The sequence below is a fragment of the Podospora anserina genome, chromosome 6, assembly GCF_000226545.1.
Source record: "Podospora anserina S mat+ genomic DNA chromosome 6, supercontig 2".
Lineage (NCBI taxonomy): Eukaryota > Fungi > Ascomycota > Sordariomycetes > Sordariales > Podosporaceae > Podospora > Podospora anserina.
Window position 1 is genome coordinate 311,512 of NW_001914857.1, and position 25,702 is coordinate 337,213.

The 25,702-nt window shown below is 52.6% G+C and overlaps 9 protein-coding genes across 9 annotated transcripts, besides 2 other annotated features; 2 read left to right on the forward strand and 7 right to left on the reverse strand.

Moving 5' to 3' along the window:
• Window positions 1–777: 777 nt before the first annotated feature.
• PODANS_6_4440 (uncharacterized protein) lies at window positions 778–1,450 on the reverse strand (the record flags this gene model as incomplete). Its single annotated transcript, XM_001909905.1, has 2 exons — window positions 778–1,175; window positions 1,294–1,450. 2 exons carry the CDS (start codon window positions 1,448–1,450, stop codon window positions 778–780), a joined length of 555 nt encoding a protein of 184 aa, XP_001909940.1.
• Window positions 1,451–3,105: 1,655 nt separating this feature from the next.
• Window positions 3,106–3,948, reverse strand: PODANS_6_4450 (uncharacterized protein; the record flags this gene model as incomplete). The annotated part of the gene is made up of 1 exon (XM_001909906.1): window positions 3,106–3,948. The coding sequence occupies one exon, from the start codon at window positions 3,946–3,948 to the stop codon at window positions 3,106–3,108; it is 843 nt and encodes a 280-aa protein (XP_001909941.1).
• A 2,537-nt stretch (window positions 3,949–6,485) lies between these two features.
• Window positions 6,486–7,013: a repeat region (rgion triplique sur le chromosome 4 et le chromosome 7).
• A 1,499-nt stretch (window positions 7,014–8,512) lies between these two features.
• PODANS_6_4460 (uncharacterized protein) lies at window positions 8,513–11,340 on the reverse strand (the record flags this gene model as incomplete). The annotated part of the gene is made up of 3 exons (XM_001909907.1): window positions 8,513–8,556; window positions 8,619–11,121; window positions 11,182–11,340. Coding segments are annotated over 3 exons (2,706 nt in total), but the record flags the coding sequence as incomplete, so codon positions are not given.
• A 960-nt stretch (window positions 11,341–12,300) lies between these two features.
• Window positions 12,301–13,687, forward strand: PODANS_6_4470 (uncharacterized protein; the record flags this gene model as incomplete). The annotated part of the gene is made up of 2 exons (XM_001909908.1): window positions 12,301–12,345; window positions 12,404–13,687. The coding sequence occupies 2 exons, from the start codon at window positions 12,301–12,303 to the stop codon at window positions 13,685–13,687; spliced, it is 1,329 nt and encodes a 442-aa protein (XP_001909943.1).
• Window positions 13,688–13,848: 161 nt separating this feature from the next.
• On the reverse strand, window positions 13,849–15,273 carry PODANS_6_4480 (uncharacterized protein; the record flags this gene model as incomplete). The annotated part of the gene is made up of 1 exon (XM_001909909.1): window positions 13,849–15,273. One exon carries the CDS (start codon window positions 15,271–15,273, stop codon window positions 13,849–13,851), a length of 1,425 nt encoding a protein of 474 aa, XP_001909944.1.
• Window positions 15,274–16,994: 1,721 nt separating this feature from the next.
• On the forward strand, window positions 16,995–18,621 carry PODANS_6_4490 (uncharacterized protein; the record flags this gene model as incomplete). Its single annotated transcript, XM_001909910.1, has 2 exons — window positions 16,995–17,280; window positions 18,014–18,621. 2 exons carry the CDS (start codon window positions 16,995–16,997, stop codon window positions 18,619–18,621), a joined length of 894 nt encoding a protein of 297 aa, XP_001909945.1.
• A 667-nt stretch (window positions 18,622–19,288) lies between these two features.
• On the reverse strand, window positions 19,289–19,972 carry PODANS_6_4500 (uncharacterized protein; the record flags this gene model as incomplete). Its single annotated transcript, XM_001909911.1, has 1 exon — window positions 19,289–19,972. The coding sequence occupies one exon, from the start codon at window positions 19,970–19,972 to the stop codon at window positions 19,289–19,291; it is 684 nt and encodes a 227-aa protein (XP_001909946.1).
• A 2,081-nt stretch (window positions 19,973–22,053) lies between these two features.
• Window positions 22,054–22,124, forward strand: a tRNA (tRNA-Glu).
• A 392-nt stretch (window positions 22,125–22,516) lies between these two features.
• On the reverse strand, window positions 22,517–23,614 carry PODANS_6_4505 (uncharacterized protein; the record flags this gene model as incomplete). The annotated part of the gene is made up of 2 exons (XM_001909912.1): window positions 22,517–23,349; window positions 23,404–23,614. The coding sequence occupies 2 exons, from the start codon at window positions 23,612–23,614 to the stop codon at window positions 22,517–22,519; spliced, it is 1,044 nt and encodes a 347-aa protein (XP_001909947.1).
• Window positions 23,615–24,776: 1,162 nt separating this feature from the next.
• On the reverse strand, window positions 24,777–25,214 carry PODANS_6_4507 (uncharacterized protein; the record flags this gene model as incomplete). The annotated part of the gene is made up of 1 exon (XM_001909913.1): window positions 24,777–25,214. The coding sequence occupies one exon, from the start codon at window positions 25,212–25,214 to the stop codon at window positions 24,777–24,779; it is 438 nt and encodes a 145-aa protein (XP_001909948.1).
• Window positions 25,215–25,702: the final 488 nt, after the last annotated feature.

The following is a 25,702-nucleotide window of genomic DNA, read 5'->3' on the forward strand; positions in this document are numbered from 1 at the left end:
GGGGGGGGAGGGAGGCTGAAGATAGTTTTGCCTAATCTGTTTTTTTTCTTTTTCTTTTCTTTTCGATCCACTCCGAGGTGAGAAGGACAGGTGGTGGTGGTTGTTTTAATATTTTATCTTTTTGGAGTTTTTCTTTTCTCTTTCGAGGGCGGGCTGGCTGTAACTGTACAAGGAGATGATGAGGCTGTGACGGTGTTTTTGGGATTGGGTAACTTGGAAAAGGGAATGAATGATCAACAGCAAAGAGGGGACTGTAATGATGTTTATGAATGGGGTCTGTTTGTTTACACTACAACGGTGTATGTTAGCATTGGCTTTTGGGCGGGTTAAGGGGTTGTTTGGTGTTGTATGGCTGAGGATTGGGGGTCGGTGTTGGTTGGTGTTGGTTGGTGTTGATATCATAATGATTATGACTGATTTTGTGGTTTTATGCATTTCTGGAACTGTTGTGGTGATTCCTGCCTCCGGACACCTGTCTCCAGGCCCTCTCTCTGGGGAGATGTCTCCCGTGTTCATGCCTCGAGGAACAGGAGCTTCCCACGGGGACAACAGCCAAACATGAAGTACACTTGCCATTTTCGTCCCGACATTCCATGATTCTTTCCGTCTTCATGCTCAACATGTTCCCCGCTCGGTCAAGGTATTTAACAATGGGCCGTCATCGTTTACAGAATCTCTTCCCTCAATCTTCCTATCCGCCGTGAACAGCGACCGCATTGCACCCATTCCCATTAACTGTCCCCATCTCTACGTGTATTGTCATATTTTCTTGTCAAGTCAACCCCATCCGTACAATTCCTTCGGCTTCGCTCGGTCAAGCTTTCTGTTGACAGAGCCCCTGAGGGTCTTTAGGATCCCCACAACGGTCAACTTCTTAGCCCCAAAAAGCCAGCTACGCCTGTTGAAAGAAACCGCATCGACCATATCCCTAACACCATTTAGTCCGTCGTCCAGGTCTCTCAGTGCTCTCCTGGCATGCCTGTCTGACCCCACTTGAAAGAACTGAATCCCCAGCTGGTGAGGAGGGGCATCGATTCGGTCTAACCGGCTGGCAAGGTTTCTGATGATTCCCTTAGGGTCGGGGCCCTCATTTGGACAGCCGTGGGTAACAACGATCAAGTTGAGTGGCTTGACCCCCGGGTCGCCGGAAGATGGCGAGGAGTTGTACAAGGCTTCTAGATGTTGAACATAAGGCTCGAGAATGTCACTGATGCGAGCGCCGGTAAGGAGTGCCGGACTGGGGCTGAATCTCGGTATTGAAAATCTCTAGGATTCGATTGCCATCCTTGATACCACGGTAGTCTTTGGGCCGACAATCCCAATGCTTTCTACGATCCCAACGCATTGCACTCAGAAAGTAAAGGTCTACACCACCGGAATCATAAGCTGTGCAGATCGGTGCGAGTTCCTTGAGGACATTGCGGACTTCTTTCCAGCGTGAGCCCATCATAGAACCGGAGTCGTCGATGAGAAAGGCCGTGTTGAAACATGCCAGGAAGGCATACGGGTCCTCGGTGCTGGAAGGCCCAACTTTCTCTTTGCCGTTGGGCTTTTCACTCTCGCGATGCTTCTCCTTGTTGTACCACTTCTCCCTGTCGTGGTGTTTCTCCCTCTCGCGGTGCTTATCCTACTCGTGGTGCGTCTCTCTACCGTACTCCTTCTCTCTGCCGTAGTACTGCTCCCCGCGCTTTCCCATACTGGCGGGCTCTCTCCTACCGTTGGGCTCCTCTCGTTTGCCGAAAATGTAGCGTTCGTGAACGAAACTTGGGCCTTGGCCTCCGTCGAGTAAGTTTCGGTCAAAATTTGTGCGAGTTTGTGTGGTTCGCACTGGTGCTTGACGTGGTCGAAGGGACACAATAAGCCTTGAAAATACCAGCAAATACCCATGGTATATACACCTGACCGCACAGCGGTCACATTTCCGAACGACGCACGACCCAACCGGCAAGGCTCCAAATCACTACACCATGGCCAGGCAGCTGACGGAAAATGGCCGAGCATGACCCTGACCGGTGGACAGGAAAGTTGCGATGAACCAGCAGGTGTCTCTGCTTCCCGAATCCGCCAGTTGTTACGTGTCGAACCCGTCAGTTGTCCTCCTGCCTTGCTGGTTTCGAGTTAGCTACCTCCCATTGGGATGAGAGAAGAGAAATGAGCCGGTCAACCCGTGGTACTTACGTGGAGCTTTCCAATTGCCACAACGGCGAACATGATCCGCTTGGAATCTTGCAAAAGACCACACGTCGACGGACTTTAAACCCCATAAAGGGCCCATCGAGGGTAGGAGTCCTGGCCTGCTTAAACTGCTCACCTGCTTCCATAAAACATGCTCATCCCCCTCCGTTGTAAAGCGGTGGTGAGGGTGTGGCTAGAAAAACTGTGCCTGTGGCTCGTTACCGTCAGTACGCCATCAGCAGAGCCTCGCTGCCATTCCAGTCCCGATGGCACGCTGACGAACCTTATTTTCACAACCATCTTCTCCATGCTACTCGTGGTCGAATACAACAATCAAGAAGCGACACTATCGCATTCGTCATGGGTTGCCGTTGCCGTTGAAGAGGAGACCATCACAAGACAGAAAATGTGGCGATGATGTCATTGGTTTTGTCAACCTTGACTGGAGACTCGAGAGCTGTTGGATCGAGCATGAAGGAGACACAATTCACAGAGAAATCAGAACCAAATTAAGAATATTTCGTAAATTCCCACCCATATCACTATCTATCTATTACATGGGTAGCCTCATTAAACCCTTCAGATGCATGCCATGCGTAAAATCACTGATGTCGACCCGTCGTGGGGGTATCATATCCGCAAATAAACGTCCCAAATCCTACAATATGTACAAGAGAATCAATGTCCAGCAAGCAAAAAAGAGCACCTGCCGAACCACCACCGTCCAACACCACACCAAATGAGAGAAGAAAAAAATCAGCCATCAAGACCCAGTGAGGACTGGGGCTCTTGTCTAACTACCCATGAGCTCCATTCGCAACCAAGCCGGCCACCAGTCATTAAGATTGGGATATCGTGTCTCGTATCTTCCTTTTTGGTCCTCCATGTCGTTGTCGATCAAAGAAAAAACGTCGTCGATGGTGCAACAACTTAGAGAAGAGCGGCAGCGATACCAGCGGCGGCAAGGAAGCCGAGGGCGGGAGGAGCAGTGACTTGAGCACCCCAGGCGCTGCTGGTGCTGGTGCTAGCATCGGAAGACTGAGTGGCCTCGTCAGCCTGGCTACTAAGAGCGCTGCTGAGGGCAGAGCCAGTGAGGCTGGTGGTGAGGGTGGTCTGGCCAACGGTGGAGGTGAAGGTAGTGGAGTCCTCGGTGACGGTGGTGAGCAGATCGGTGGTGAGGGTGGTCTCGGGAACCGAGGTAGCACCGGGAACATTAGAGATGCCCAGAATGGTAGTGGTGCCAGTGGCAGTAGCCTCGACGCCATCAGAGGTCAGGGTCGAAGTCCAAGTCTGGGTCGAGACGGGAGTGGGAGTGGCATCATCACTGGACTCGGTGGTAGTGGCACTCTCAGAGCCCTGGGTGGTGGTGGCGGAGGCATCAGCCGAGGTAGTAGGGACATTCGAGACAGTAGGGGGGATGGCGGTAGGGGCATTGACAGAGCTGCAATAGGCGACGCCGTAATCCTTGACAACTTGGGCAACAGCCGAGTTACCGCAAGCCTGGTCGGCGCAGTCGTTGATGCCCCAGCGGAAGTTGGCGGCTCCGCAGAGGCACGCAGCATCACCGGCAGCGCAGTTGGAGAACTCGCTACCAGCCTTGCCTTGCATGTTGCTGATACAGGTTTTCTGTACATGGTGGTTAGCGGCGTGACGACATCGAGTGCTGGGACAAAGGACACTTACACCGCATTCGGGGAAGCCCTCGGGCCACTGGTTCTGGGCCACAACGGAGGCAGCGCCGAAAGCAAGGACGAAAGTAGCGATGGACTTCATTTTGGCGATGTGGGTGGGGATGTGATCCTAGGAATACTGCAGACGAAGAAGAGTCAAGTCAGAATTGGGATTCCAAGTGAAGGTGAGAGAAGGGGGGTTAAGGTACTGACAATGTAGGATGATGCTTAAGGGGTGGTTGGCTAGGAGAGTCGCAAAAAAAGTCGATGCTCTGTAAGATTGTTGTTGTTGTTGAGGGAAAAGGACGAGGAGAGAGAAGAGAGGACGAAGAGTCGTGGTTTTGAAGGGCAGACCAGGACAGGTGGGACTTGTACGAGCTTGGAAGTTGGAAGCAGACGGAAGGTGAGTGGTGCGTCAGGCGGCAGGACTTATATTGTTGCAAGGCAGGAGCCCTCCAGGCCAGGTGCCCTTGCAGAGCAACCTGGAACCGTCCCGTCGGTCGTCCTCCGTCACTCGGGAAAGTACCCAAGCCCACACACCTCACCAGCCCTCAAATTTACCAGGGTTTGTCTTCTCCACGGCACTTGCTTAGTCTCTGGGATGGAACCACCAGCCATCGCCAATCTGTGTCATGACGGGATTGGGGCTCTTGCCTGCCACATCACGGCCCGATATGCAAGAGAAGGACGCATCCCACATGGCTACACACACCGCGGCCACCCTGCCCTCTCACGAACCAATCTGTTTGCCCCCATGATGCCTCGGGTGCCCGCTGGTGTTTCCTTCTCTCACTCTCTCTGATGTGAAGTTATTAGGAAGACTCCGCCGAATTATGCACAATCACCATAGTCTGGCATTAGTTCTTTTTTCATAACCACGATAGCCCAGAGTCGAGACCCTCCACGGGTCCCCCGTTGCTGAGGAACTTTGTTTTGGTTATCTCGCTTTTGTTTCCTTGAGATAGGAAAACCTTGAAGACGAGGTTCATCCAGATCGCGGTCGTGGCTGCACGTGTGGGCAGGCAAGGTCGCTGGCAGCTTCCTATTGGCCAATCAGGCGATGCAGTTGAGCTGGGAGCAGGGATGACCCCCTGTCCATCTGCATCCCCGACCCCAGAGCAGCTGGGAAAGAGCTGCGATAGCGTGGAGGGGATCGGGGCGGGAAGCTGGAAATCAAGGTGGAGGGTCGCAGCCAAGCACAGGGCAGCCAGCAGACAGACAGACGATGTCATCGACCTTGTTTATTATTATTATTTTTTGTTCCTCTTTTGTCTTTTATGCACTTGTTCCTGGATTTATGCATCGAATCTTTTATAGTGCCTGCCACTACCTTATGCCTCCCCTCCTCTCTCGCCTCTGTCACAAGCCTACTCCATCCCCATTTTTTGCAAGGTCGACCGACGGCCAACCCTCAGCAGTCTCTGTCATGATGTTGAGGAAAAAGTGAGGTTGGGCGGTGGACACACCGATCTCCTCTCCACCTCCACCCGACTCGTCGCTGGCCCGCGGCTCACCGATAGGCGAATGCCTTCACCCCTGTCTTTTTCTTTTCCTCTGGCCTGCCCAGCCTTGGCTTTCGACGTCAGCTTGCAGAGCCTGCATCACTCCCTCTCCCGATCTTTTCTTCCTCGCCGATGATTCGTAGCCCCCAATCAACCACCAAACAAAAACAAGCTTTGTTCTGTAATTGGGGGAGGTTCTGTTGTTTTCTTTTTCTCTCTTTTATCGCCAACCCCGCCATATTCTGTCATTGGTTGGCTGGAAGGTGAACAACCCAAGACGCCCAAAAAATCTTGGCAAGGGAACGATTCTTGGTGCACGTTCCATTCGTTTACCACTTTGACATCTTGTTTCACTCCTTTCCGTGGTCTTGGATGGGGTGGGAATGAGGTAATCAGGATTATCACCAGTTGCCGGTTTTCCGCAGCGTCATGATCAGGACAACAGGATGAAGGAGAGAGTAAAGGTTGGGAAAGGAAAGTCTCTCCCTCGCCCTCTCTCTCCCGGGCACCATTGTTGTCAACGCAGTGCCGAAAACTGAGACATGCATACTCCTCTCAGACCTGGTTGGGCGACACACACACGGCAGAGAGAGAAACAAGCTGGGGAAGAAAAGGGTTACGTCTCATCTCACAATCAGGCAAGAAGCTGAGGAACAGACAGACACACGTGGTAGGTTTGACATGTATACACTGTCCAACATCTCTTTTCATTTCCAACCTGGGACACATCGAACCACAAAGCGAGAGCCATTTTCATATTAAGGAGTGAGGTTTGCCCAACCAGTCAGTCCTCTTCCATGCTCCCATCTGTTCTAGACAAATTCTTTTGCATTTTGGATCACACCCACCCGCAGGTTGCAATTTCCCTTTCTTGCACAGATCTCGCCCGGGTGTGGTGTGCTGTACCTGAATGAGCAACGCCTATCTGTGCCTGAAGGAGATGAGATGATAGACTAGTAGCACAGACGGTAGCTAGTGTATGGATAAGGTGATGACCCTACTTTTGGACCTGCAGTCTTTTTTTTTCTTTCTGCACCTGCATGATAGCTAGGTACGCTAGTATAGTGTTAAAAGGTGGTTGGGGGGAGCCCGGCCTAGGGATCACGGCGTAGTCTCCTGTTGGTCACGGGCCTAGCCGCATCAAGTAGAAGATCCTACTAACATCGAAAAACGGTCAAAACACACCAAAATCAACCGCATTTTCGTGCAGAACCATCTGACGACTATCTCAAACCACCCCCAATCGCAGCAGTCAATCACCTACAACCACCCACAACCACCACTGCTTCCACCCGGCCCGGCCTGCGCAGTGGACAAAGGCTTCAAGACCAGTGGCCATTGAATTGGCTGTTGAATTGGCTGGTGGTTTGAACTGGGTGGTGTGGGTGGTGGTGCCGTCTGAGTTGCAGCCTCGCCCACGCAAAACCGCCTGCACACTTCAACACTTTCTTCAGCCGCAATGCATACGAAAGCATTGCTTACAGTAAATTACCAGGCTTTTGGCCTTCATTTTGCACCTATTTTGCTTCGATTTGACCAGGTTTTGGTCTTGCAATGTGTGTGGTTGTGTATGTGAGCTGCCAGCTGTGTTTTTTGATGTTTTTTGACCAAAATGCTAAAATAGGTTAGGCCGGTGACCAACAGGAGACTACGCCGTGATCCCTAGGCTGGGCTCGGTTGGGGGGGTATCCCCGATATGGAGTTAGCTTCACGATTATTTTGCACGATCATGGGGTGAATTTGGTTTTGATGCGCCGCTACTACTGCTGGCATGGAGTGCTGGCAGATTGATATAAGTGCTTCTTCTGGATGGAGACCGAGTGTGGCGGTCAGATACTAGAGAACGGTGAGGTTAGAAGGGAGATATCACGTTCTTGTCACCCGATTTTTGTCTTGGTGATGGGATCCGACTGAAAGGACGATTAGAACCCCGCGATGAACATTTGCGGGGTGTTGCTGCGGTGATGGTCTTTCCCTCTGTCACGATATATGTATGCATGCGCTGCAGTGTCGCAGCTTCTTCATCAGGTGAGCCAAAAGGTCAAACTCAGGTCAGGTCAGGTTAGACATTGACCAACTGTTGACCGACCCGGTAAGCTGCAACAACCACAGCATATCAATATGTGCAGCAGCAGCAATGCATATATTCATACCCACCATCATCCACCACCACCACCACCACCACCACCACCACCACCTTTTGGCTCCCTCATTCGTAATTTGCCCCTTCTGTACCACCACCACCACCGTTGAGACACAAATTTCATCCCAAGTGACCACAACTCCCAGAGTAATCTCCTCGTGTTTAGACCGTAGCACTAGTACAGAAGAGTGTCGGTCCTCCGGGCGGCTACAACCCTCACACACCCATTGTGTTCACAGAATTTGATTCATCCAGCCTGAAATGAGTGGCAAAGCGGAAGAGTCTGCCGACAATGGCACGAAGAAAAAGAGAGATATAATTGGACTGGTTGCTCAACCCGTCCAATAAGACAGATTCGATGAAATCTCCCAAGTTTTCTTAATCACCTACCCGTGAACAAAGTGTAACCCGGAACTCGGAAACCCAAATATGATGATGCGGATGTCAACGGCGCGTAAAAAGGGGCATTCGTCAATCATGAAGCAATGCAAGAAAAAGTGATGATGCAGCACCCACTATACATTTATCCAGGCATACTCCGTACTGCTATCAAAACCCCTCTCTCCTCTTGATTGTTCCCTCAGCGCTGTAAGTGTATGTGTAATATTTGTTGTGTTGTGCCTGGGTATAGATGGTGTGTGCAACGCTCCATTATCCCATGCAATAAATAAAGAAAAAAGCAAATAACAGGACGGGCGAAGCCAACCGCGCACACACACACACACACACACACACACACAACATCGCTTTTGCCCCGCACTCTTTACTATCCTTTGTGTAAACCAGGTACACAAAAAGACATGATACAAAAAAAAACCAAACCAGGGAAAAAAGCTCCCAAATATTACAATCCTTCATCCCTCATATGACCGGTCCATGTATGCCCCCAACCTCCCGTTTCTGTGCAATTCATCTACTCTATCCGTCGTCACACTGCATTCCCGCCATGCTTGCTTTGCTCTCGCTCATGTATACACACATAATCTCAACCTCGCTGAGAAGAAAAGAAAAGGAGAAAATGATTAACCGCTGCACATCACGCAGGCCTCGGGGTTTTCAATGCTGCCTGTAACGTCACGGTTAGCATCTGTTGTCAAGTTCGGAGATGACGGAGAGAATTCAACTTACAAGCAAGCACTGCCTCGGAATAAATGTCCACCTCACGCTCCTTGCTTTCGTCGTCATTGTCCTCCGCCTCCTTCTTGACCTCAGCAGCCGGAGCGTCGAGGGACTCCTCCTTGGGCTTCTCAGCCGGCTCGGTGGGGAGAGCCTTGGGGCTGTCACCTTCCGGAACGTCCGCCTTGAACGGAGGAGGCTTCGCTGGCGATGCCAGAGGACGTGACTTGACCTCACCAGCGGTGGGGGTCTTGATAGGAGGAGGGGTGGTGGGAGCGCCGTTGCTGAGACCACCGGGGGTATCCTTCACAAAGGCCATGGGCCGGGGGACCGCGCTGGGGGACGACATGTAGCTGCCGGGAGGAGCGCGCTTCTTAAGCCCGGATGATGTCTTGGCAACGGCACTATCCTGCACCAGGAGGGCCTCCTGATCGACGGTGAACTGGATGGGCTGCGCAGCAGCCTGGGTACGGAGGTAGTACATGCCAGTCTTGAGACCCAACTTCCAGCCAGTGAAGTGCATGCTGGTGATCTTGCCCATGGTGGGATCACGCATGTGGATGTTGAGCGACTGGGACTGATCGATGAAGGCGCCACGGTCGGCAGCCATCTGGACGATGGTACGCTGAGAGATTTCCCAGACGGTCTTGTACAGGGCCTTGATGTCGGCCGGGATGTTGGGAATGTTTTGGATGGAGCCACCCTCCGCAATGATGCGGTTCTTCATGTTGTCAGACCAGAGACCCATATCGACGAGGTCCTTTAGAAGCCAGGGGTTGACGACTTGGAACTCGCCGGCAAGCACACGGCGCTGGTAGATGTTGGAAGTATAGGGCTCGAAGCACTCGTTGTTGCCCAGAATCTGGGAGGTGGAGGCCGTCGGCATGGGGGCAACCAACAGCGAGTTGCGGACGCCGTTCTTCTTGATCTCGGCCTTGAGCTCATCCCAGTCCCAGAGGTCGCTGGGCTTCACATTCCACATGTCATACTGAAGGATGCCCTTGGAGACGGGAGAGCCCTCGTAGGTGGAGTAGGTGCCCTGCTCCTTGGCAAGCTGGCACGACATGGTCAAAGCAGCGTGGTAGATGGTCTCAAAGATCTGCTTGTTCAACTCGCGAGCCTCAGCTGACTCGAAAGGCATGCGCAGAGCGAGGAAAGCATCAGCAAGACCCTGAACGCCAAGACCAATGGGTCTGTGGCGCATGTTGCTGTTGTAAGCCTCCTTGACGGGGTAGTGGTTGACATCGATGATCTTGTTGAGGTTGCGGACGACGATCTGGGTGACCTCGTGGAGCTTCTTGAAGTCGAACTTGGCCTCGTTATAGTCAACAAACTGAGGAAGGGCGAGCGAGGCAAGATTGCAGACGGCAACCTCATCGGGAGCCGAGTACTCAACAATCTCAGTGCACAGGTTGGAGCTGCGAATCACACCAAGGTTCTGTTGGTTGCTCTTGCGATTGCAAGCGTCCTTGTACAGCATGAAGGGGTTGCCAGTCTCGGTTTGGGCCTCGAGGATGGCATACCACAACTTCTGGGCCTTGATCGTCTTGCGGCCACGGCCCTCCTTCTCGTACTTCTCATACAGAGCCTCAAACTCCTCGCCGTAGCAGTCGGCAAGGCCGGGACACTCGTTGGGGCACATGAGGGTCCACTCTCCGTTCTTTTCAACACGCTTCATGAACAGGTCAGGGATCCACAAGGCAAGGAAGAGATCGCGAGCGCGAATTTCCTCCTTACCGTGGTTCTTGCGGAGGTCGAGGAACTCAAACACATCGGCGTGCCAAGGCTCGAGGTAGATAGCGAAGGCGCCGGGGCGCTTGTTGCCACCTTGATCGACGTAGCGAGCGGTGTTGTTGAAGACGCGAAGCATGGGGACAATGCCGTTGGAGGTGCCGTTGGTGCCGGCAATGTACGAACCAGTGGCGCGAATGCGGTGGATGTTGAGACCAATACCGCCAGCCATCTTGGAGATCATAGCGCAAGTCTTGAGGGTATCGTAAATGCCGTCAATGCTGTCATCCTTCATGTCGACCAAGAAGCATGACGATAGTTGAGCCTGGGGGGTACCGGCATTGAAGAGAGTTGGCGAGGCGTGCGTGAAGAACTTGCTGGACATGTAGGTATAGGTCTCAATGACACGCTCAATGTCGTCTCCCCAGATGCCGACAGCCACACGCATGATCATGTGCTGTGGCCGCTCAACAATCTTGCCGTTGAGCTTGAGAAGGTATGATCGCTCCAGTGTCTTGAAGCCGAAGTATTGGTAGTTGAAGTCACGGTCGTAGACAATGGCCGAGTCAAGGTCGTCCTTGTGCCTCATGACGCACTCGTATGTCTCCTTGGCAATCATGGGCGAAGGGCGGCCATTCTTTGGGTTGACGTAGTGGTACAAATCGCTGACTACTGACGACCATTGCTTCTTGGTCTGCTTGTGAAGGTTGGAAACCGCGATACGGGCGGCGAGAATGGCATAGTCGGGGTGGGTGACGGTCATGTAAGCGGCAGTCTCGGCGGCCTGAGAAAAGAGTTGTTAGAGTCGAGTGTTAAGATAAAGGTCAAGGTGAGATTAGCTTACCAAATCGTCGAGCTGAGCTGTTGTGACGCCTCCGTACACACCGGAAATGACTTTCTGAGTGATGGCAACAGGATCAACATGGTCCATGTCAAGCCCATAGCAAAGCCTTGAAACACGGGCTGTGATCTTGTCGAACTGAACGCGCTCCTGGCGCCCATCTGCTTGAAATCAGCATCACCAATGGCTTCGTAGGAGTTCGAGGGTTGACATACCACGCTTCTTGACGTACATGGCGTCGGTTGTGTAGAGAACAAAGGCGGCCAAATTTGGTGGGTATAGAGAATGGCAAAAGTGAGGGTGCCGTATAGCTAGTCCCTCAATAAATCACAGCTGCTGGCAAAGATGCTTTGTCGAAAAAGAAAACAAAGCTGGTGCCAGACAGTCCTTAGAGTTATTCGTGGGTTTGGCGGTTGGGGGTGGAGGATGCAAAAAGAGAGAAGGGAAGGGCCTTTGCTGCTTTTGCGCGATCTTCTTTTAAGAGGAGAGGCGGGATGTGGATCGCGTCGGACGCGTTGGACACCAGAATTTTGGTGCCCGGCGCGTCGCTGTGCCCCGCTGCCCATTAAACAGACGCAGGGGCCATCCGATCTGCCCCACCATCGAGGTCTCGCTGCCTGGGGAGATCGGGATTTCAGGGCTCCCTGCATGTAGATTTCGGCAGGTGACAAGCCTCATTATCAATCTCAGTATCGGTATATCATTTTCCCTGTGTTTCCCTGCGTTGAACCTGTTTGTTCTTCTTGATGGCATTGAAGCCCAAAAACATTCAAACCCCAGTCTCATCGCTTGGCTTAAGTAAGCCACGTTTCCAAGGGTCCATCTCGTTTTAGGACTAGCCAGCGTGACCCCTGTCAACATTCAAACGGCCGCCAAGGCTCACTCAACCTCTTCTCACAGTGAGGACGACTTATGAGGACATGCCTGACTCTTGAGGACCAGCTCGGAGTCAAATCGATTCTCGAAATATAAGTCTTGGAGAGAGTATGACACTGAAGAGTTCTTCATCAACAGCACGGATATTCACAAGAGCTCTGCTCTCGAGCGGAGCAACAGCACATCACTTCTCAGCTGCACCTGCACTCAGATCGAAAATGGCCGAGTCCAACTCAACCCAGGCCAATGGTGCCTCTCTCACAACATACCAGCCGCGATACATCGATGTGGGTAGTTTATCATATAATCTCATCGACTAGCCACTAATAAACCATTTCCGCCTCATCAGATTGGCATCAACCTCGCTGATCCCATCTTCCGCGGCCGTTACCATGGCAAATCAAGACACCCCGATGACCTCCAGGGTGTCATCGACAGAGCCAAAGAAGTAGGCTGCACCAAGCTCCTCATAACCGGCTCCTCCTTCAAATCCTCCCGTGACGCCCTCAAAATAGCCTCCAAATTCCCGAACGTGGTCTTCACCACAGCCGGAATCCACCCCTGCTCCTCCTCCATCTTCTCCCCCTCCCACCACAAACACCACGACGAGTCCCAATCCGAGGACGAATCCGCCGACCAGCACACCCCCGCCTGCGGGCCCGACCCAACAAAACCCATCCTCGATGGCGAAGGCGTCGACCACGCCCGCTCAGAAGTCATCATCTCCGACCTCAAAGACCTGATCACTACCGCTCCGAAAAACAGCCTCATAGCCTTTGGCGAGTTCGGCCTCGACTACGACAGACTCCACTACTGCTCAAAGGAAGTACAACTCCACTCCTTCGCCGCCCAGCTCAGACTCGCGGCGTCGCTCTCCCCTCAGTTACCGCTCTTTCTCCACTCCCGCGCCGCACACGGGGACTTTGTTCGTCTGCTCAAAGATGCGTTTGGCCCTAGGCTTGAAAACCTGCAAAAGGGTGGTGTAGTCCACTCTTTTACTGGAACAATAGAAGAGGCAAAAGAGCTGATGGACCTGGGATTGTACATTGGCATCAACGGGTGCAGTTTCAAGACCGTCGAAAACTGCGAGGTGGTCAAGCAAATCGACCTGAGCAAAATGATGCTTGAGACGGATGGTCCGTGGTGTGAGGTTAGGCCTACGCATGAGGGGTGGAAGTATCTGGTTCAGTTTGAGGAAGCTAGAAGAAAGGAAGAGGAGGAGAAGAAGAGGCTAGAGGAGGAGGAGAGGCAAAAGCAGGAAAAGATCGAGGCAGAAAGAAAAGCGCAGGAGGAGCTGGAGAAGAAGGCTGCTGAGTTGGAGTTGAGGGGTGGTGTAGAGGGGGGCAAGGTTGGCAGGGAAGGGGAGAAGAAGAGACAGCGACAACCCAAGAAGCCTAAGCAGCAACAGCAGCCGCAGGGGAAGAAGAATCAGAAGAAGGAAAGCGAAGTGCCTGATCGGTTCAAGGTTGTCAAGAAGGAGAAGTGGGAGGAGGGGGCGATGGTCAAGGGGAGGAATGAGCCGTGCACCATTGAGCGGATTGCGAGGATTGTGGCTGGGATCAAGGGGGTGGGTGTGGAGGAGGTGTGTGAAGCTGCATGGGAGAACACTGCCAAGGTGTTTGGTCCTTTTTGAGTTGATTATGACAGCTACAAGCCGATAGAAAGCGTAGAAAGATTTCATTGTTTCTCCATAATTCCAGGGGTATTATTTTCTGTGCTGACACCCGCCGGCTACCATACACCCAAACTCCATACAAATGCTCACTCATAGTATACAACAGAATATTCAAAACACTACAGTCCAGAGCCCTTATGCCCTCTTATCCTGCCATTTCTCACAGCCCCTATGGTGACACCCTCCTCACCCGTCATCCACCCCGGCATCTTTTCCCCATCTATGACCCCGCATTCGACCAACTGTCGTATTCCCGCAAAGACATGGCTGCCATGAAACGTCAACCTCACATTCGGCCTGAATGCTTCCTCCCCGTCATCCTCCCCTTCAATATCCATCCTATCAGCATCATCACCCCCAATCTCGAAAGGATCCTCCATAACCAAATCCACCCTCTCCACCCCCTTCCCATCTCCTACCCGTGCCGTATCCCCAAACCGAGCTTGCGCGACCAGCTTGGCCCGTTTATTCACCCTCTCCTCCACCGTCGGTCTCTCCCTCCTCTTCTTATCACCATTCCCTTGTTCTTCCTCCTCTGCTGCATCGCTCAACGGTGGGCTAGGCAAAACAGTACTCAACGGGGACTCTTTGACCTTCTCATCCGCATAGATACTCCACCCACCACCTGCCGCATTGCCTCTCGTCGCGCCCCTTCGATCGAGCAACCCCTCCAGATTTCTTGTCGTCAAAGAAGTACTCTGCAGCGTGACCCTCTGCCTCGGCAGTGACAGCGCCTTTGGTATCCCCTCCACCAGCAGCGCCCTAAGCGATTTCGATTCTGACGCCCCTGTCGGGCCGGTAGAGGTGGGTTTAGAAATGAAAATATTTGGTGAGCCATCCGGGAAGGCGATGAGTATCGTCTTGGAGCCAGTGTCCATTTTGCCATTGGAGGATAGGGACAAAGGAGTGTTGTAGGGGGAGTCGATGACAAAGATCCTCAGTATCAGCAAGGGAAGCGTCTTGTGACGGTCGAGGTTGTAGTGTGCTTTGATATCAGGCAGGATTTGAGCCTGGAGCGATTTGAGAAACAACGAAGGGTGAAACCTTGGTATGGTTAGTGATGTTTTGTCGGCTTCCAGCGGCTGCACCTCGCCGTCGTCGTCCTCTGTTGGTGCTTTCAGCGGGACTATGTTATATGCTGACCATTTCTGGGAGGTTGGGTGGTCGTAGAGGTATTGCAGGTCTGCGATGGCGAGCTGGTAGAGCGATACCCCGTGCCGCCAGTCGCCTGTGGTGATTCTGTCTAGGACATCTCTTTTGGAGCCTTTACGATTCTGGAGGGAGAGGTACTCTTCCCGGAGCTCCTCCGGGGATGAGGCAGGGGGGTAGAAGTCGCCGTCATCTTCTTCTTCATCGTCATCCTGGTCTGGACGGAGGTAGGGGGTGGCTAGAGATAGGTTGTCCTCGTCTAGCCAGTCCAAGGCAACAGAGATGAGAGAAGCGCGTGAGAGCCGGCTAAGAATTTTGGTGACTGTTGTGCTGGAGGGGTTGACGCGTAGAGAGGAGGGCAGAGGCGCTGTGGTAGGGACTGATATTCGGGACATCTTCAGGCTTAGATTAAGAAACAAATGGAGCTCCGTGATAGCAAACAGAATGGGTTGCCGTAGCCGGGGTGTTCCGGAGAGGGTCCGTTCCGGCGAACGTCAACAATGGATCCGCTCGCACCGTGTTTCCGGCGAGCTTCGGGGGGTGCAGGCCGAGAAACCCGGAATTGATTTACAGAGCTGAGCTGGTCCAGAGCCCCCACGCCGTTTTGCAGAACGTGTTGGCAGTTGGAGCGCGTTCTCGCGTCACATGGTGGTCTGGACCGCAGTGTGTGGCCCGTGCTCTTATCTAGGTGAGCTTCACCCCGCAAAATCACAACAGCACAGCGCCCACGCACCCCGCACGCCTCAATATCTTGGCTTTTGACATGTCTCATCAGCGTTTTCCTCCTCTTTTGATGGTTCTAGATGAACGGTAGTACACAATGGATTCTGAAGAAGAAAACACCGACCAAAAGAACAGCTACCATTAAAAGATTTTAGACGATAGGAAGGGGCAAGCGTCTATATCGAGCCGCTGACGTTGCCGAGCCACGTATCGGGGTGCCGAGTATCGGAGCACGCGGAGACAGGTGGGAGCCAAGTGAGTGGGAACCCTCCTTCACGTGCGTTTTACCCTTCTTGGAATTCCGGATCGTTTCCCTCTGAAGTCTTCAGTTGTGAGCTTTTGTCAGCATCTGCTGAGATCCAGGGCTCGATTGCCGAGTGAGAGCGTGGCAAACTGTCCCCACCAGGCTGGACAACCGTTTAAAGATGAGCCCCGGCCTGCTCCGATTCTGCCCCTTCTCTTCAAGTGGAAATGGATGGAGATCAACAGGCATTGTGCTCTTGGCACGCTCATTGATGATGACTGATTAACCGTCGACTCAGGCACAGACAAAGAAAGGGCGGGGAAAACACGTTCCTGTACCTGTCGTGATAGGGTCAATGGCACAAAGAAAAGAAGGCCCTGAGACTGAAGAGACTGAAGGTTTCAGTAGGAGCGGAATTGCTAACGCAGGTTCGTGATGGAAATGCAAAAAATTGTCTGCAAGCGCGTGGTTCTTAGCAGTGATTGGAGTCCTGTCCGTCTGAAGAGAGGGGCACTCGGGCAATTTGGGTCTCGGCTACCGAGAGCGTGGGAGTCAATGTGCCTCTGACTAATAGCGACCATCGGACCGTGGGTATAGCGGGAAGCGCACCAGGGTTATCCCACCAAATCCATGTTGAGCGCTGTCTTCCGACTGTCTTCCCACTGGCCCGGGCGCCGATTTCTTGAACTGTTCTCATGTCCAGTCTCCATCACTCTTCCACTTCAGCAACACACTGGCTCCCAACTTGAGGCCATCATCGCTAGCAGAGGGCCCCGTCTCCCAGCTAGCTCTCACTGCCCTACATCCACCGACCCGTCTAGCTCTTTGTTTCAGCCAAAGACGCTGACTCGCCCGTACAACGCTCGCTTCCTTTTAGGAACTGAAGCCGAAGCGAGTGCCGATTTGTTCTCCGGCCACCAAAGGACGCCCCGCCTCATCACCTCCCCTCGACCGACCCTTTGTCTCCCGCCCACCGCCCACCTGCCGACATATTTGCAATTGTCTAAATCTCAAAGGAACGGATTTCACAATCACCAATTCCACTCGACGACCAAAGACTCTTAAACGCCCCTCAGGCAATCACCCCCGCGAGCGCGCGTGCTGGAGCTTTATTCGACGTTTGACAAGAGAGAGGAATTAAACATCGCCATGGCCTACTCCAGCGCGCGGAGAGGTGTCAATGTGACCCAATATCTCCGTGAATTGAACCAAGATGGCGGCGTGGTAGAGGAGACGCTCATCACGGATGAAGACCTCGCCAAGGACCTTGCGCTCTTTACCAACACTCAGTTCTTCGACTTTGAGACTGGCCAGAACACCGACTACCAGGCGCCACCTGTCAAGCCCGACACATTACAAACATCACCAACCGAGGAGTTGACGTCGGCCGACTCTATCATGGGTGACTTTGGCTTTTCTGATTTTTCCATCCCAGGTTAGTGTGGCTTTACTCCGTCAATTTTGGTTTTTTTCTTTCACTTTCATATGCTTCTTTGTTGGTTCAATCTTGATATTGGCAGGGGTTGGTCATGGTGCTGCGGTGTTTGGTGGTGGAGGACTTTGAGTTGTTTTGGCTGGTTGTTTCAGTTTCCTCCTGCCTTCTACAAGACCCCTTCAACAGCCAACCCGCTCAGCAAGTGCTGAATACATCACCTGGCTATGTCGCAACCGGAAAGCAGCGGGAAGATGGAAAAGGCTGCAGTCTCGGGGCGGTGACAGGGCCACAGAGAGCGGTTCGTCTTATCGCAGATCGAGCAAGTGCTTCGCACCCCACTCTCTCGCTCATGGCGAGTGTGCCCCCATGTTTTGCGGGCGGCTTGTGATTGGAAGGCTGCACCATGGGCCGGCTTCGAGGTGCATGCGGTTGGGAAACACGAAGTCCCTGGGCGATGCTTGGGCCTGCCTATATGGGGCTGACAAATGATCGTCGATGCTCGCGATGATGCCATTTCTCGTGACTTTTGGGGGATTGCACCATCGACACTGGGGCATCAGTGGCCCGTTTGGGACCGCTCCGCCGTTTGGCTCAATATCCCTGGATCTCCGCCCTCCCCGTCGGCGGCGCTGTCCGTCACTCTAGTCTGTTCTTTTGTCTTGTACTTGTGCAATTGGCTACGTCTTGTATCGATATTGTTGTTCACTCGCTGACCATGGCACCATGTCTCCAGGCGACTACAGCTTCGGTGATTTTGGCAGCAACTACACCTCGCCCACGGTCCCGGCCTTCCCAGACAACCTAGGCAACCTGCAGCCCATCCAGCCCACCCCCCAATCCTCCTATGCCCCGCCAGTCCCCCAGCAGCACCAGCCAGGGTATGTTCACACTGTAGCAGCTCCCGTTATCGGGGGCGAGAAGCGCAAGGCCACTGAACAGCTTAGTCCCCCGAACCGCATCCTGAGCTTCGAAGACGCGTCGCGCATGGCCGCTGAGGAGGACAAAAGGAGACGCAACACGGCCGCCAGCGCACGCTTCCGCATCAAGAAGAAGCAGAGGGAGCAGGCCCTCGAAAAGTCGGCCAAGGAGATGACGGAGAAGGTTACCATGCTGGAAGGACGCATCTCTGCCCTCGAGACGGAGAACAAGTGGCTCAAGTCGCTCGTGACGGAGAAACACGGCGACAAGCAGGACATTCTCGAGAAGTTCTTCAAGGAGTTTGCGGCCAGGGAAGCCAAGAAAGGATCGTCGTCTTCGGGTATCAAGGACAGCATCAGCGCTGCCAGCTCCACCACCGCCGTTGACGACTCGGACAAGTCGCCCGCCAAGAGGAAGGATTGAGGTATTCTTTGGTGACAAAGATATCATAATCTGGTTTTCTTATCTGGGCTCTTCCGGTTTCGAGTCATTTCATCAGCGAGGGGTTTAACGGTGGGGGATTGGAGAGGCCCTTTTTGCTGCGGATATACCATATCATCATCATCATCATTCAAATCATCGAAGGCGTTTCATCTCGAATTATTCGGTCTTTTCTTGTTTTTGTTTCTTGTTTTGGTCTTGTCTGATTTTACGACTTGCTTTTTTCTTTATACCTGGTCCATTTACCTTGGGTTTCCGGTGTTCTGGAGCTTTAAGGGAAAGCGGGAAGGGAATAAGGTAATCATTTGGGGGGTGGGGAGGAGTAGGGAGTGGGTGGGATTTCAGCTGAAAGGCTGGAGGGAAAAGAACGGAGGGGTGATTTTGTTTAGTACTGTTTGCTTTTGGTGTTTTTACGAAGCTTGCAAGCTACAGATCTCATCATCATCACTTTGTACCACAAGGCAGTTACAGAACACTGGTGGTCGTATGATGTCTTGTATTTCACATGGATACAAGAGTTATATGAATATTTTTACGAAGTTGATGAATGGGATGGTCGGGTAGCGCATATGTAGCGACAAGAGGAATATAAATATACAAAAGTCATAACAAAATATCATGATCACATTGATTGTTGAACACTATTCTACTACTCTTTCTTTTCTGCTGTATTGTTTTCATCAACACCACGTAGAGTGGCCAAACGCAACTGGTTCCTCTTTCCCAGGACCCGAAGCGTGCTTTCCCTCTCGAACGAGGACATCTCCTGCCAGTTGGCGATGCGGGCCAGGGTGCCGTCCCTGTTGACGACCATTGGTCCGAGGGCGTCGAGGGAGATGGGGGCCCCGTTTACGACGACGGTGGTTGTTTTGCCTGGGGTTTCGGTCTCCTCGGTGCCGGGGGCGGGGAGGGCGGGAAGTGGTTGTTGTTTTGGGATTGCGACATTTGCGGTGGGGTCATCCTCCTGATGGGTAGTGGTTGCTGTTGTTGTTGTTGTTGTTGTTGATGATGGGGTTTCTTCTTGTTCTTCCACATGAGCGGGTCTAACGGCTGCTGCTGCGGGTGTGGCAGCAGATGCGGCTGTTGTTGTTGAAGGTTGATGGGATGATGGTGAGCGCCCGGGGTTGGGTGGCGTGCTTGTTGCGGATGGGGCGGGGCTAGTGGTGGTGTCGCTGGACATTGTTCTGCGGTGGTGGTGGTGGTGCAGTAGGTGGTTGTGATGGTGGGGTAGCTGAGTTGAGGCCGATGGTGAAGAAGATGGCAAGAGTGTCCGATGGGAATGTGCTCTTCTGGCTAGTAGTAGTTGGGCGAAGAGTTGGGGGCGGAGACGCATCAGTGGGTTGGGGTGGGTGGGCAGCTCACTTTCTTCTCGGATAGGTGAGAAGGGGAGTGAGAATGAGGAGGGTTGTGAGAAGGGAAGAATGATGTGATGATTGTGATCGATCTGACAGGATGTTCCCGTTGCAGATGTGTTGCTTGGTTCTCTTTTGATGCTTGGGGCGTTTTAAGGTTTGGGAATGGCTTCGGATGATTTACCGTACAGGTGAGGCTTGTCGATGGAGATATTCTTGTATGTGCTGGTGTTTTCACTGAATCATGATGCTTGATGGAGACTGGAAACGTCTAGAACAGTCCCCAATTTTACCTACGGTGTAGCTGAGGTGAGGCTAGCTGTTCACCTTGGATGTGGTCTGTGCACTATCTCTAAATGTTGCCAAGAAAGACCCTTTGAACCCGTGAGTCTGACAGAAATGGCGACATCAACGGTGTTGATTGATTTTTCCAGAAAGCCCATTTAAAACTTTCACGATATATCCTGATGGCGGTATTGACAGGTGTGTGACCCGCAGCTAAGGCAGGTTACACTGCTAATTTGGAGCGATATGCGTGGTTGTCTCTGCTGCTGGTTGTCATCGGTGGTGCTCATGGTTCGCACAGGGACCCGATCACGCAATATGCTAGCTGGATGACTCCAGGCCTTCTTTTAATGGGCCTGGATTCTTTGCTCCTTCCCGCTTCCGACGGTAACCAGGTGTCTCTGGAAATCCAGTGGGCATCGTCGCTTCCCGAAATGCACTTCCCACTCTGACAGGCTCCTTCCTGAAAGTCTTGACCGGTTAAGTGACCGCTGAAACCTTCCTCTTTCTTTCATCTTCTTCTTGATTGATCGAGACGAGACTTCGCTGGCGGCTTGCGACGCGTGATCGAGAACGTGGTGTGGCAGCCTCGCAGCAAGAATCAACCCCGACATGACTTCCCCACGGCTCTGAACCAACCACAGCAGCATGTTGGGCAACAAGATCAGGGTCCAGCTTCGCTATGGGGTAAAAGAAAACAGGAAGAGAGCGGGACAAGCACCCGGCCTCCCTCACTCTCCCCTTGGCCAGACCACCGGCGAGTCCTGTGGCTAGGAAAAGTCTGCAGAAGCACTTCAGCTTGCCTGCAGACGGAGGATCAACGTGGGGGTAAGCGACCATTCTTTCGTCTTGTTACACATGTCCAGCCTTTCGAGTTGGATGTACCAGTCTCTCGAAGGTATCCCGTGTCAGACGGGAACATGCCATTGCAGAGTGCAGTGATCTGCTCCGCGGAACTGCTCACGGCATCCCCCACGCACGCTTTGCTGACCTGTGCTGATCACAGGGGGTGATAGTCTAACTCGTGGTGTTGGACACCTGGAGTAACAAGCCTCGGCTCTTCACTTTGACCCACGGGACGTTAGGCGTCTGGCCAGTCACTCACCTTGTGTCTTTGATCTTGTTGGCGAGAATCTCGAAGAAAAGCCATCGCCGTTTACAGTACCCTATTCAAGAAAACTACAGAGACGGTATACTTCCCCTCAAGGTTTCAGGCTCAACTCAAACAAACGTCTTCCCACCAACACGACTACGCGAACCGATCCTAGCACACCGAGCCGACCCTCCGTATTCAGTTTGCCACGTTCAGCCCACACATACATATCCTTCGACCGGTTTGAAGCCCCCACGAGACAATTTACAGTCACTATTGAACACGTTCGGCATGATGCGAGTTCAATATGCCCGAATGCCCCTCAGTCTGACCCGTTGCTTGGTTCTTGTCTGTTGGGGACCGACACGGAATGTAACGGCTCCTTCACGCGGCCCCATCGGTCGCAACGTTCCGATGATATATTAGCAGATGTCGACAAGTCTGCACGAGTTTCGTCATTCGAAATATCCGACGGCAAGGCGCTCAGAAAGGGATAATCCAGTGACTATACCCGATGGTATCGGCGGCTGCTCTTGATATTCAAGGGTTGACATCCACCAGTTTTAGCTTCACACAAGTCTGGTTGAGTAACGCCACTTTCATCACCACACTCAACACGAACCAAGACCGAACACAAGAACAGCCCACACTATTTGATTTGAATTCCGGGCGCCCACATTCGTGGCGTGCGTAGTATAGCGGTATTACATTCTGCTCTTCGAGCGAAGGACTTAGGTTCGATTCCTAACCACTCACCACACAGCGCATTTGGCTTTCAGCGTTTGCTTTTGTGATTTTTCTATATTATCTTTTTTATATCCCCCCAGAAGGTCTTTGCTTTTGAGATTCAACTCATTACCCCCCCCAAAAAACAAGCCCTCTTCTTACTTACAATTGTGTCTTCAATTCAGCAATACCTAAGTATTCCACAGGCATCTCGCGAAGCTTTCAGACCAGATTTTATGCATATGATCATTGCGGCCAATCGTATCATGCCGCGCGCGAGTTCGCTCATGGTTTCAACAAGTCTCACGAACCAGCAGCAGCACCAATAGCGAAGCAGAGAGTGGTAAAGTGTATTGCACAAAGACTCAGTTTCATCGAATGCTCGAGATTAAACACAGAACATACATCATCTCTCTTGCTTTTACAAAGCAGCCCCAATTACAGCGGTGATCAACAAAGCCCCAGTCATAATCCACCAGTTGGCGGCATCTCGGCCAGCAGAATTTCCTCCATCACCACCACCTCCATTACCACCTTCGTTTCCTTCTTCATTGTCATTTCCTCCATCACCGCCATCACCACCATCGCCACCATTACCGCCATCATTACCGTCCTCGTCATCATCAACTTCCCTTTGCGAGGTGTTGACTCTCATGCACAGGAGTCTCTTCGGGGCATCAGTGGGAAAGCCGCCGTTGAGAGACCTTACCAACTGCACCGGTGCGTTGACAAGCATCATGTGGATGGCATTGTGATAGTTCTCGTATATGGTCTTGTTGTCGAGATCAGAGTACTCGTCGCTCTGCAGGGAGAAAAACATTGACCCGGATCTTGCCTTGCTGAGATCCACAAACGTTCGACCAGGTAGCAGTCTTGAATCGGCCATGTACCCGAGAGATGAAGCACACTCTGGTGCATCTGTCCAGGTCCCACCAGGGTTCTGGCAAGGTCCACCGTTGTTCAAGCCTGTGCTTCTGATGATGGAGTTGACACAGTCCGGGCCTAAAATCGGAACACAGGAAGTGTCATCCGTATCTTCGTCAGTCCAGAGGTTGGTGATGTTGGCTGGCCAGCTGCGGTCTGTCAGCAGGAACTGAACGGTGCAGAATGAATTGTTTCCCAGTTCGGGAAGGGCTTCCGCAAGAGTGCTGTTTCGAGGAGCACCTCCCCATGTCAAGTCGTACGAGGTGCGGACGGTGAAGTCATCGGACCTGTTGTTGAATGGGTCGGTCAGGCTGTCACTTATGTTGACCCCTGTTACGAGCAACGCTTGTTAGTATACCACTTTTATGTTGGAGGTAAACCTACGCCATGTCCATTCGAGATCAGCAAGCGGAAGGACATCGGGGTACGGGTTGAAGGTGATGTTTCGAGTCGCGTTTGGGTTTTGGAGAGCCTGTTCTGCGATCTCAAGACGGGTTTGGGCAGATGCAAGCGTCAGGAGACTGGCGGCGGCTAGTGCCGTTGCTTTGGAGAAAGAATGCATCTTCACTGCGGCGTCTCTTGATTTGAGGTGCATGTTGATAAGCTACCCTGGGATGGACCCAGCTGGATGCTGGGCTCTTTTATCCTCAACAGAGCCTCAGTCAAACTTCGACAAAGGCACACAGGGCTCTCAGTCGTCAGCCAAGTCGATATTCAGGCAGTGCGAGCGGCAATGCATCCTTCGACCAAAGGTTTGACAAGCTTGTTACAAACAGAGTGGCAGGGTTCACCGTCTGTGGAGGTCACAGTTGAGGGAAAAGTGCAACCTTCTCTTTAGGGTCATTGCCTACTGTCGAACCATTCGGTTTGTGTTCTTTTTCTGATCGAGTAACACGGCGAATGTTGGTGTGGTTGAAAGGGAGCAGTGATGATGGCCTAGGAATCCTTCTGCTCGAAACGACGTCAGCCAAGCCAAGATTTTCAACGGCTTTGACCTTTATGTATATTGCTGGGAACCAAAGCACCAACAGACAATGCAGACCCAAACATTCTCAACCTCGAGCACTGCCGACCACCCGGGCCTGGCAAGCATCACTGAGACAGACGTGAGTGTTATGTCCGAGTTGGGCCGTTGCGACGTTGTAGCTGTGTAACCGGGAAGCCAAGGTTTGAGATCCGAGTGGACGAATCAGCTAGGGAACCCGACTCTGGATGTAAGACAAGAGGCGATGTCTATGACGGTGTGTTGCCGTATGTTTTTGCGGCGTGGGTATAGGGTTGCTGGTATCTCGGTGAGCCACGAGTAACGAACATATCGCATCGACGATCGAGGTTCATCAGCTGCCAAAAGGGGAGGTGGCCTCTCTGAATTCAGGTGCCTGTTCGCTAGCTTTACTCGGAGGTTTTATACGCGTGAACGGGACGGGCGGGAAGGGTGCATAAGGCTGAGGGAGAAAGCTGGTGAAAATATGGGGAGGGATAGGGGAGTTTGTGCTGATGGGTCGGGTTGAATGTTTCTGTGTTTGCTGATGGAGTTATTCAGGCCAGCTCAGAGATACCTTACTTTCTTTCCACTTGAACTCATTTCAACACTCCCGCGATAGGTAAATTTTCAGGACAATATTTCAATCTCATTTACACAACACTTCTTCCAGACCCGTCACGTTAAATTCAACCCCCCAATATTCAAAACAGTGACATTCCAATCCCAACCCCCCTACACCAACCCACACATCTCCTCCTCCCAATTCCCTCCTCTACCCCTCCGTAAAAACAATCACAGCCCCAACCTTCTGCACATTAGGAACATTGATGCAGATCCCGCTGTTCCCCTCCCCAAGCTCAATCTGCTCAGAGCAGTCCTGCGTTCCAAAAAGTCTCCACTTGAACGTGCGGGGGTCGTCTTCCGGGAAGAGAAACCGGACGGCGGCGTTGTCGGGGGGTGCCTCGTCCCAGAGGGAGTTGACGTTGACGCAGGCGGCAAGGGTGGTTTCCCCTCCGGAGAGTGACTGCCCGTTGCCGTTGCCGCAGCCGTCGGGCCACCACTCGATCAGGTAGAGGGAGTTGGGGGGGATTTCGGTTGCTTGACGGGTCGTGAGGGAGTGCCAGCTGGGGTTGGGGCTTGCTGGAGGGGAGAAGGAAGGGGTGGCGTGGGTGAGGGGGAGGAGGGCGGGGAGGAGGGTGGTGGGTTTCATTTTTGTTGTTTGTTGAAGTTATGATGACTGTAGGTGAAGGGGATAGATGGTCTGGAGGGAGTATAATGACAAGGTCCGAATCTTTGATGAGGGAGAGAGGCGGTCGATAGTCTTATAGTTCCGTTTCGGCCATCTCTCTTTGATTGTTGAGACCCAGAGTCTAGGTATCACACCAAGGCTTTCCGGCCATGATTTCCCCCCCTTCCCAATCACAACTCCCAACCCGGTCACAAGCCTCGTCCGCAACTTCACAACATCTACAGTCAAATTTCTCGGTGATACTTCCCTCTACCTCGTCAATCAAACCTCTACATCAACAACTGACGTCACTCTACCTTCTTCACCCCCTTCTTCACCTCCCTCCCACCTCCCCGCAAAAAAAGATCTTGTGTCCTCCAAAAACAACCCACTGTACCCCTGACAATGAACCCAAAGGAGCCTCCCCGAGTGTGGGGTTGAATCCTCCTACCGACGATTCCTCTCTTTAT